Here is a 12,387-nt window from a genome sequence, read left to right on the forward strand (position 1 = left end):
GTTTAATATAAACTTTAACCAGAATACTCTGAGGGAACTCCACTTGTACAGCTTCGTGACAACAAACCAGAAAAACAAGTTATTGCACTAACAGGACACATCGCAAGGTTATAATTGTTGGAAGACTTGATATGGTCAAATATGGGGTACAATAAAACCAAATTGGCTTTTCATCAGTACTATTTGTAGGAATCAGAGACTATCACTGTCAGCATGCTTCTTCTGTGTTTATTCTCCTAATAATATTTTAGGACGAACAGGCATTTAAATATGTTAGTACCCAGAAGTTACAGTTTTATCATTAAAGTCTCTGCAATTATGAAACTAAGTACGGTAGGCATACAAAGTATCTCAGAATGTTCTTCATTTGTAGAGTGCGTTCCTATTTCATCTAATATTATTTTATTTCGTACATACGCATTATTTTAAGGCAACTACAACACATGTTATATCACTCAACAATGATTGTCTTATTCTGAGGTTGTCTTGCTAAATTCATCGTTATTTAAAACAAAGTTAATATGAACACTAATTGATTAAAGTGGGCAAGACAAAGGTTTTTGAAGTTTTATTCTTAACAGAATATAAAACAACTACAATCTCATACTGAATATGAAAATGACCAGCATGTCAAACAATCCATATCTTACAGTTTTCTTGGAAATGGTACATACTTTTTTTGAAACATAGTAAAACAAATGGACTTCTAACAGTTATCATTACATGATACGACAATTACTGTTCTTAAAATAGCATTTTTAATATCAAAACACTTCTACACATCCATGTTTTTTTTTGTTCACAACAGAAAGCACAACATACTCGTGCAACACAACAACTACTGTGGTCCACGAAGGCATGAATACATTAACATGGAGCATTTTAAAACCTTTTTGTTGTTTTTAAATACTAAACACTGTCTCTAAGTAGATTTTTTCCTTAATACTCTCTAAGCTATCTGAAGTATGTACTTATAACAAATAATAAATATATAAATATAATGTTTAATAAGATCGTTTGAAATATTTTTGCTTGAACAGTTCCCAGGGTAGCCTCTGTTGTCGAGGGGGAAGGTAGAGCCGACTGTCAAACACATTAAAATGGGCCCGCTGTAGCTCACGTAGGTATTTATCACAGATTGCCTGGAATGGGAAGAGAAATTTGATGATAATAATGATTGTTACATTATGACCACAGTCATTTAAAAAGACTACTCTGGATCAATGGCATTGAACTGAAGAAGACATTAAGTGAATGTGTAGTAATATGACATTGTACTCAAATAGAATCCGAATCCTTTTTATTCTTTCTATTAAAGTACATAAACATTCATGAAGAGGTTAAATTACATTTATTAATTTTAGTTATTGACTACTGTTTCAACGAGTTTATTATCTTTTCTTATGCAAAAACAACATTCCTGCCCTGTACATGTTATATTCTTGAGCATAGCAACACTTACTGACTGAAGAAAGAACTGAAATGCAACTCTAGGGACTTTGTCTTTAAACGATCTAGCCTGGAAGGAAATAGAGACATAACAAGTAAAGTAAATACGCTAGCCTAATCATATCAAAACACAATTTGTTTAAATGATACTCGCAAAAAATACCAACAGGTATTATACCATTATCAATGTAACTGAAGGCAAGGATATGGATGTTTCTAAAACTGACAATATACCATTTTATCATATGCTTTCCGGAGGTTTAAAGAGATTTATCAGTGAAATAATACTGATTCAAAAAGTTAAACCATCAATTTGATATTTGACACTGTTTTAATACATCAAAACCGTCAAAACATTCAAACATCAGCCCTGTTGGGGCTGAGACACAATTTTAATGACATCATTTCCGATTGACATCATTTCCGAAATGACATAACTTGCGCATATGAATTGGCACGTTTTTCTAAAAAAGTGTTTAATTACTTTCAATATCAATTTTAGGCATATGATAAAATGAAAAGTTATTTGTTTCAGTGTAAGATAGCAATATATTTCACCTCGTGAACACCAAATGTGAATATTACTTTTAGTGCTCACTTGATGAAATATATTACCATACAATCTTACACTGAAACAAACAATTATCCTCTATGTTGTGGTAAACTTCTGTGCTTCATTTAAATTTCAATGTGGTTTGAGAATGTCTAATTTTACAATTTCACTTTAGAACTCACAGTTTGCAAGTGTATATGAGCCTGGCTGGCGATATCGTAGATCAAGTCTTGCACGTTATCCTCATTTGACTGCCGATATATCTGCTCTTGTGACACATTGTGCTGGAAGGGAATAGGATAATTATGCAGTATATTCATACAGTTCAGTATCAGTAAATTTCTAAAGATAAAAAATGGTAATTATGATTTAAGAAATAGTCAGCTTGATAAGCTCATATTCAATTTACAAAATATTGTTGAATGCAATTTTCAGTTTTCCCACGAAGGAAATGGTTGTTCTGCAAATGATGAAGATTTTGACTCCAGAAGTTTTCCCTTAAGAGCCATGTTATAAGGATTGAAACACTTTCTTTTAACAGCGACTTGGAAGAAGGATTATCAGCAGTAAGTTTTGTTAATTCAGAGACCAATTTTGCTGTTTCATTGTCATAGATAAAAGTGACCTACAGCTATCACAGTTGAGGTGAATTTTCCCCAAGACACCATCTGGGATAGTTGAATGTCCACTAGTGAAATTTTTGATTGAACAATGAAGGTTATGACACAACAGCCCATGCTCACCAACCATTTCTATCAGATTTCATGAGTATGTGTGTATGCAATATTGTTTGTGCTACATGATGCAACACAAGATTTTTCAGACCATTTTTTACTTTATCTAGGGCCATTACTCTTGTTAACCCATGTAAATTGTGATAAAAATGTCAGGTGAACAACAGCATATGCTTACCAAAACACCTGTGAAGTTTCATGCATGCACTTGCAATACTTTTGGAGCTATATACAACACAAAATATTTGGGACAAGGCTGGAAGTGACGGAACGACAAATAAACTCCTATATAGCCTGTCATCTATCTATTCTATCTATCTAATGGTAAAATAAGGGAAAGGTATTGGTGTACAACACATGGATCTACAGGGTTGTACTTTTGTAGAGTTTACCTTTAAAAGAAGTTCTGTCGGTATGTAAACTTTATTGCGGGAGGCATGGTAATGTGTTGCCCTAAGTAACGTAACCAGGCCCTGGCAACGACCCAAGTGGCTGGCAGCATGGTCAGCATTTAAATCTGCAACTCCTGCAGGAACAAAATCAGTTTAAGCTTTTTGTTTGACAATGTGTAAAATGCATGTACCTGTAATTGTATCAATAATATTTTTAAAAGCTTCAGTTCTTTGTTTCAATCACACACTAAATGGTGTAATTGTCCTACTTTTCTTTAAATCAATACAGTTTGTCTCCATTTGGAATCATTGTTTCTTAAACAAATTACAATACGGTATTCTTAAACTGTAAGCACAGTGTATGGCCTTTATTGTAAGTGTATGGCCTTTTTTCATAAGATCATATTTTAATGCTTAGCATTAAGAAATTAATACTCTAGCATACTTAAAGACATGAGATAAACAATGGTGTCTGGTGAAAGGCGCATACCTGCAGATTGGAGGAGGAGGTAATTGAGAGAGGAGACGGTGTTTTCTGCTGCGTCCTCGACCTCCTTCAGGGTTCTGAACATGTCTGTCTCCACTTGCCGAACCTACAAAAAGTAGAGGTGGAAGAATATATAAACTGTTAATAAGAACACAAATTTAAATAACAACAGAGAAAAAAGACTGTTCAATAATGTCCCCACCTGTACCTGTCCAACATCTCCCAAAACTGTCCTGCCCAACATCTCCCCACCCTGTACCTGTCGAATATCTCCCCAACCCCTCCTGTTCAACATCTCCCCACCTATCCTGTCCAACATCTCCCTCATCCGTCCTTTCCAACATCTCCCCACCTGCTCCTGTCCAACATCTCCACCACCTGTCCTGTCCAACATCTCCCTCACCCGTCCTTTCCAACATCTCCCCAACTGCCCCTGTCCAACATCTCCACTACCTGTCCTGTCCAACATCTCCCCTCCACCTGTCCTGTCCAACATCTCCCCCACCCAAACAACTCCCCAAACCTGTCCTGTCCAACATCTCCCCCACCTGTCCTGTCCAACATCTCCCCTCCACCTGTCCTGTCCAACATCTCCCCTCCATCTGTCCTGTCCAACATCTCCCCCACCTGTCCTGTCCAACATCTCCCCTCAATCTGTCCTGTCCAACATCTCCCCTCTGCTGTCCTGTCCAACATCTCCCCTCCATCATTTCTGTCCAACATCTCCCTCACCTGTCCTGTCCAACATCTCCCCTCCATCTGTCCTGTCCAACATCTCCCCCACCTGTCATGTCCAACATCTCCCCTCCACCTGTCCTGTCAAACATCTCCCCCACCTGTCCTGTCCAACATCTCCCCTCCATCTGTCCTGTCCAACATCTCCCCTCCATCTGTCCTGTCCAACATCTCCCCTCTGCTGTCCTGTCCAACATCTCCCCTCAATCATTTCTGTCCAACATCTCCCCTCCATCTGTCCTGTCCAACATCTCCCCTCTGCTGTCCTGTCCAACATCTCCCCTCCATCTATCCTGTCCAACATCTCCCCTCCATCTATCCTGTCCAACATCTCCCCTCCATCTGTCCTGTCCAACATCTCCCCTCTGCTGTCTTGTCCAACATCTCCCCTCCACCTGTCCTGTCCAACATCTCCCCTCCATCATTTCTGTCCAACATCTCCCCCACCTGTCCTGTCCAACATCTCCCCCACCTGTCCTGTCCAACATCTCCCCTCCATCTGTCCTGTCCAACATCTCCCCTCCATCTGTCCTGTCCAACATCTCCCCCACCTGTCCTGTCCAACATCTCCCCTCCATCTGTCCTGTCCAACATCTCCCCTCTGCTGTCCTATCCAACATCTCCCCTCCATCATTTCTGTCCAACATCTCCCCCACCTGTCCTGTCCAACATCTCCTGTCCACCTGTCCTGTCCAACATCTCCCATCCACCTGTCCTGTCCAACATCTCCCCTCCACCTGTCCTGTCCAACATCTCCCATCCACCTGTCCTGTCCAACATCTCCCCCACCTGTCCTGTCCAACATCTCCCATCCACCTGTCCTGTCCAACATCTCCCCTCCATCTGTCCTGTCCAACATCTCCCCCACCTGTCCTGTCCAACATCTCCCCTCCATCTGTCCTGTCCAACATCTCCCCCACCTGTCCTGTCCAACATCTCCCCCACCTGTCCTGTCCAACATCTCCCCTCTGCTGTCCTGTCCAACATCTCCCCTCTGCTGTCCTGTCCAACATCTCCCCTCCATCATTTCTGTCCAACATCTCCCCACCTGTCCTGTCCAACATCTCCCCTCCACCTGTCCTGTCCAACATCTCCCCTCCATCTGTCCTGTCCAACATCTCCCCCACCTGTCCTGTCCAACATCTCCCCTCCATCTGTCCTGTCCAACATCTCCCCTCCATCATTTCTGTCCAACATCTCCCCCACCTGTCCTGTCCAACATCTCCCATCCATCATTTCTGTCCAACATCTCCCCCACCTGTCCTGTCCAACATCTCCCCTCCATCTGTCCTGTCCAACATCTCCCCTCCATCATTTCTGTCCAACATCTCCCCCATCTGTCCTGTCCAACATATCCCCCACCTGTCCTGTCCAACATCTCCCATCCACCTGTCCTGTCCAACATCTCCCCTCCACCTGCTCTGTCCAACATCTCCTGTCCACCTGTCCTGTCCGACATCTCCCATCCACCTGTCCTGTCCTACATCTCTACACCTGCCCCTATCCAACATCTCCCCTCCACCTGACCAATCCAACATCTCCCCTCCACCTGACCTGTCCAACATCTCCCCAAACCTGTCCTGTCCAACATCTCCCCCACCTGTCCTATCAAATATTGCCCCAACTGTAACTGTCAAACATCTCCCCACCTGTCCTATCAAATACAGCCCTAACTGTAACTGTCCAACATCTCCCCACTCAACCTGTCTGATCCAAGATCTTCCCACCTTTCCCTCTTTAACATCTCCCCCACCTTTCCCTGTCCATAATGTCAGGGTCAAACATCTTCCCCACCTAATTCTGTACAACATCACCCCACTTATCCCTGTGCAAAAAAGCCCCCCCCCCCATTTTCCCTTCAAATCTTCCTCAACTGCCACTGCCCAACCACCTTTCTCTGTTCAACATCTCCCCAACCTTCCCCTGTCCAACATCTCCACCAGGTGCCTCTGTCCAACATCTCCCCAACCTACCCCTGTGCAACATCTCAGCCACCTTTCCTTGTCTAAACTCTCCCTAACTTTTCCTGTCCAACATGTCCACCACCTTTCCTTGTCCAAACTCTCCTCAACCTGCCCCTGTCCAAATTCTCCACCTACTTCCCTTGTCCAAACTCTCCCCACCTGCCCCTCTCCAACATCTCCCCTACCTTTCCCTGGTCAACATCAACCACCCCCATCCCCTACTATCCATGTGCAACATCTGAACCACCTTTCCCTTCCAAACTATCTCCACCTGCCCCTATCTCTTTTTATTAGGAAAATTATCTTGTCCCAACTTGGAAATCTCCTCAAAATTTGAAAAAAAACAATCTACATATATTTTTATTTGAGAAGTATAATACACCTGCATGTCCCATTAAAAAAAGTGGTAGGGAACTTTTTCCCTCGCATAAAAACTTCAAATGCATGCATGTACATTTTTCTTTTTTTCAGGAAGTTCAGCAAGCGGAGAAAGATTTCTGTTCAAAATGGTAGTTGGGAAACACTACGGTACCTGTACATTAACTACAACTACAGCTCCCTTTCCAACTGCCATGTCATTTACAATCATTTTATATAAGATCATAATACAACTAAGTTGTAAGAAAAAATATGAGAAGAGCATCGCATGTGAGTTTCATCCCTTTCATCTATTTTACTCAATAAGACAAGGTCACACATTGAAAAATATTTGAGCCAGATTAATGAACTTTGCTACAAATGAATTTGTAGCATGTAGTTAGTTTCATGTGAATATTTTCAAAAAAAAATCCTTGCTAATATAGTTCAATTTTACACAACTATACTGCAGCTTATGACACCAACACTACGGCAACAACTTGACTTAAAAAAACAGAAAGAGACAAGCAAAAAAACACCTCTTAGTGTAAACAAGAGTGCTGCATAGTGAACTCCATCACTCATCTGTTGTTGTTTATCAGTCAAATAAGGGCCATAATCCAACAATCATTAAAGCCAGAAGTATGGCCCTTATAATACATGTGTGTACCAAGTTTTATTTCAATATCTGGAAAGATAAGTGAGTTATGGTGAAGGTTAAAGTTTTTGCACATAAATGGCCAATGACACTGTTGCCAATGAAGACCAAAACCACTTAACCAAGGCTTAGACAATACTTCAACTATCTATCTCTGTTCCTAGCTAAGTTCTTAATTACTGCAATATTTTTTTTAAAAATAATTTAGTTCAAAGCAAATACCAATTTCACAATATAAATAACATCCAAATTAGTTTCTTTTGAACATGTACCTCTACCAACAATTATTTATCACCCATTCCTCTACTAGCACCCAATAAAAACAGAAAACTGAAATATTTTCTAAAGACTTATTAAAGTACACAATCAATGTATGCATTATCGTAATATGTATCATGTACATGTAAATGTATATTTGAGAAAATCAACTTGAAAACACAAAAACTATTTATCTCCAAAATCCATACCAGTTAAATAAAAATAATTTAAGTTTAAAAATATTCATTGAGGTCCTTACCCTTTCATCTATAATTCTTGTGAACCACATCTTCGAGACGTTGTGCTTCTCGATCAGCTGAAAGAAGCAACAATTGATCATTTCCGTTGCGACTTTTGAAAACTAAGTATAAGTATTCCCCAATGCAAATAAACTTTATTATACTTATTTTTTTAAATTACAAATGCATATTTTTTTAAGTTTCTTCCATATTCTATGATACAGTAAAAAAGACATTTAAGGCTACTGAAACATTAGAGCAATATTACCATAATTATGTTTGTTTATATTTTGAATTCTCAAATTATGATTAATTATACAGTCAATCTCCACTGGCTGGAACTCCCAAGGACCAGCGAAACTACCTTGAGCCTCAGAAAATTATAGCCAAGTGGTAATGTTTATCTTCAGTATATAGAAATGAGTCCTTATAACATCCAGTTCGACCCAACGAGTAATTTGCATGTTCGAGCCAATAGGGTTTGGCTGTAATGTCTACCAAATCATCTTTTGTCTTGAACACACTTTAGGCCTTACTCTTGTAGTCTTATAATAGACTTGCATTTGGAACAAGTAGGTGAAGCAGAATATTCAAAAACACACTGATTTTATAACTGACCTTTGCTACCTCTTCTGTAATTGGGGTCTGTGGAGGTTTTCCCTGTTATAAACAAAACAGCAAAGACTGTCACAATCTGTCACAATATGTTAAATAGGAAATAAATTCATAAAGAATAAAATCGTAGATCACGATAACTTAAACATTTCAAATAAACTATTTACCATAGAGATCAAAAGTTCTAAATACTGCTTGTTAATAAATTTCATGTTTAAAATTACAGTTAAGGTGGAACGCGACTATGAATTTTTTTTCGAGTTACTGTCTGAAAATTGGTATACGAATAGAAGAGTATATGCCCAATTAGGGACTGTTTTTACTTTTTCAATATTCGGAACAGTTTTGAATCTACGAGTTTTCAAAATATACCACTGACGTCAATTTTGAGACGTCTCTCATATTTTTGCGTTCCAGCTTCAATAACCAATAGTTTCACCAATTCTTCGTTTACCGCTAAGAAATTTAAACCTCAAGTGCCTCTTGTGAAAACGTTCACGCTCATATATTTTTCTTTCTATTGTTTTACGTTATTTATTTAAAATTCGTCTTTAACGTCATTTTTCGCGGGAAAAACGGCGTCGTGTTTTGCTGAAAAAAGTGCGCCTTTCTTTAATTCTTGAAAAAACTGCTCGTTTAATTTTTGATTTTTTTAAATACATGTATTCAATGTTTTATTACAAATCGCCTGATATCAAAAAAAGGATACCTCACCGACTTCGTTTTTGCGCAGTATCAAATAATCTAACCCCTATACCTGTTTCTTTTTTCAATGCGTAGTGTATTAAAACGTTTAGCATGACGTTAATCAAAGTGTTGTTGTTTATTAAATGGAAAGATTAGAAATCTTAGAGTGTCTGATCAGTTTTATGTTAGGGATATTTGTAATTGTTGTTGTGAAAATATCTAATTCCACACAAGACGGGCGCTGAATAACCAGCTTTATACATCAATGACTTAAATCTGGCGGCTATATTAATGAGAGGCTTTCTTAATTATTAAGCAATCTCATTTGCCGAATTATAATATTTTGATAATACACATCAATAATCATTCCAGTCACTATGCTATGAGCTGTGACTATGCTGATTAGTGCTTTTTTTTTTTTTTACATTGAATACATGTATTTAAAAAAATCAAAAATTAAACGAGCAGTTTTTTCAAGAATTAAAGAAAGGCGCACTTTTTTCAGCAAAACACGACGCCGTTTTTCCCGCGAAAAATGACGTTAAAAACGAATTTTAAATAAATAACGTAAAACAATAGAAAGAAAAATATATGAGCGTGAACGTTTTCACAAGACGTACTTGACATTGAAATTTCAAAGCTGTATACGAAGAATTGATGAAACTATCGGTTATTGTAGCTGGAACGCAAAAATATGAGAGACGTCTTAAAATTGACGTCAGTGGTATATTTTGAAAACTCGTAGATTCAAAACTGTTCTGAATATTGAAAAAGTAAAAACAGTCCCTAACTGGGCATATGCTCTTCTATTCGTATACCAATTTTCAGACAGTAACTCGAAAAAAAATTCAGTCGCGTTCCACCTTAAGTTGTTTATTTGTCGCAAAATTACACACCACATTTCTGACTTACAAAAATAATGATTTTTTGCCATTAAAGAAACATTCAGAATGCCATATTCTTTCCTGTTTACCTTAAATGTTTTATCAATGGCGTCTTTCCAGAACTGGAATCTCATATAAGCCCGCATCCTGTCTGAGGTCACGTCTTGCACCTTGAATTGAAAAAAGGCAAGAAATTCCAGGGTGTTTAACAAGAGCTGTCAAAGAGACAGCACACTTATTATCTATTATGTGATTTCATGTTTAAGGGTTGCAATGTTTTGTGAAACATGCATGAATCCGTAAGATTAGATTACAAGCAAACCCTTAACCAGAATTTCTAAGTTCAAAATTTATATTAAATGCATGATAGAATTATCTTACTTGATTGATTAACAAGGTCGGATGGTTGGAAGCCCTTGTTAAAATGCAATACAGGATGTAATACAGGATGTATTTACTGACTTAATGACTTATACGTACATACATGCAAAACCTTAACCAAGGTGTGATGCCAATGCTAGGTTGAGTAGTATATCTCTCCTCATTGTTTGATTAGTTGATCTAAAAACATTTGTAAAAAATAGAATACGTTCATGCTATTAAACATAAAAAAATAAGAAATAAAGAAATCGAGCCTAAGAAAGCATCTGTAATACAAACTATTGAAACTTATTGATAAGAGAAGACATATCTACATGCTATCTTAATACTTAATATTAATAAAAAAAATATTTAAATATGTAAAAAAACATTCAGAACATCTTATGTATTATAGAAAAAACTTAAAGAGGTCAGCTCATACCTGTGCTAGTTCTATGTAGAAAGCTCTCAATGCATAGGCTGCTGGTCGATACTTCTTCTCATACAACAGAGTGCATAGAAACCCTTCATAATCACATTTTCTGAAATTATATGAGAAAAACAAATAAATGAATATCGATGCAAAAAAGAAAAATAGAAACACGCAAATTCGAAAACAACAACAGCCAAAAGCTATTTTGTCATTTTTTTATTCTGTTTGGCATTGTAGGTCAAGTCTGGGAGAAAAATTACTGCTTGTTATGCACCAGTCAATTGTAACCATGCCCCCTTCCCCCCTCTCAGGTCCGGGGAATAGCAGGGACTTTAACTTTCAGTCCAGCCAAGCCCGGGTAAGATCCCGGCCCTGCGGGAACGAACTGCTGGTAATATCTCTACCAAATGCACCGGCACACCAGGGACCCTAGGAATCGCCCATTCCCCACTATTTTTGGTGTGACGACAAAACCAATGCATTCACCCGGCACTGCGGGGCCACCTGGAAAGTAAAAAAATGGCCCATTTCCCCGGCTATCCCAGGTATACCCCTGAACCTGGGAGGACTTTTATAACAATTGACTGGTGCATTATTGTAGCCTTGAAGCCCTTTATATATTGTCATCCACGACACTTACTCATTTACCCAAATACATTTATTTGGTATTTATGTTTTAATTTATGACCATTGGTGTAATTTACTGCCTTCTAAAGGCTGTTTTCCTTGTGCAAAAATGTATATTTTTTCCCAAAATGTATATTTTTTCCCCATTGAATTTGATATTGCAGATTACTTTAATTAATAAAAAGCAATGAACTTCTAGAAAATTAAACAAAAGCTTGACTATACTTACTGTTTAACAACATAATGCACCAGTCAATTGTAACCACGCCCCCCCAGGTTTGGAAAATAGCGGGGACTTTGAATTTTGGTCCAGCCAACCCCGGCTAAAATCCCCACCCTGCGGGGACGAACAGAATGTAAAATCCCTGCCAAATGCCCCGGCATCCCCGGGACTCTAAGTAAGGCTCATTCCACGCTATATTTACAGTGAAGACAAAACCACCGCATTCAACCGGCACTGCGGGGCCACCCTGAAAGTTAAAAACACAGCCCATTTCCCTGGCTATCCCCGGTATACCTTGGGGGGCGTGGTTACAATTGACTGGTGCGTAATGTATGTACAAAAAAGTGAAAACATGTATATTTGCCATTATATAAGCTAGCTTGGCCTGATTTTTTATTTTTCGCAATGACGACTTTTTTCCCAATTTGCAAAGCACATGCGGTGAAAATAATTCCAAAAAAATCACTGGCAACATTTGTTTATCCAACATGTGAAACGAGATCTACCAAAGCTTTAAGCAAAACTTTTTTAAGGATCTTACTTCACTAAATTCGCGCAATAATGCAAAGGATTTTCTTGTGTCGAGTGACGTCTTGAGCCTTTAGAGCCAATTCTGTACCACAAGCCGTTGTTTCGGGTGTTTTTGTTCCGAAAAATACTATTTAAAATGACCCAAGGTTTGCTATTCATGGGCGCAGCCATTTTGTGCTGATGTAATTTCTTACCTCGGAG

The 12,387-nt window shown here is 38.5% G+C and overlaps 1 protein-coding gene across 1 annotated transcript; it reads right to left on the reverse strand.

Moving 5' to 3' along the window:
- Positions 1-553: 553 nt before the first annotated feature.
- Positions 554-12,374, reverse strand: LOC128208872 (NADH dehydrogenase (ubiquinone) complex I, assembly factor 6-like). The gene is made up of 10 exons (XM_052912541.1): positions 12,197-12,374; positions 10,815-10,914; positions 10,102-10,182; positions 8,445-8,486; positions 7,847-7,903; positions 3,619-3,721; positions 3,129-3,262; positions 2,185-2,286; positions 1,463-1,519; positions 554-1,142 (listed from the first exon to the last, which is right to left on the reverse strand). The coding sequence occupies exons 1-10, from the start codon at positions 12,355-12,357 to the stop codon at positions 1,005-1,007; spliced, it is 975 nt and encodes a 324-aa protein (XP_052768501.1). The 5' UTR covers positions 12,358-12,374; the 3' UTR covers positions 554-1,004.
- Positions 12,375-12,387: the final 13 nt, after the last annotated feature.

This window comes from Mya arenaria, chromosome 11 (genome assembly GCF_026914265.1).
Source record: "Mya arenaria isolate MELC-2E11 chromosome 11, ASM2691426v1".
Lineage (NCBI taxonomy): Eukaryota > Metazoa > Mollusca > Bivalvia > Myida > Myidae > Mya > Mya arenaria.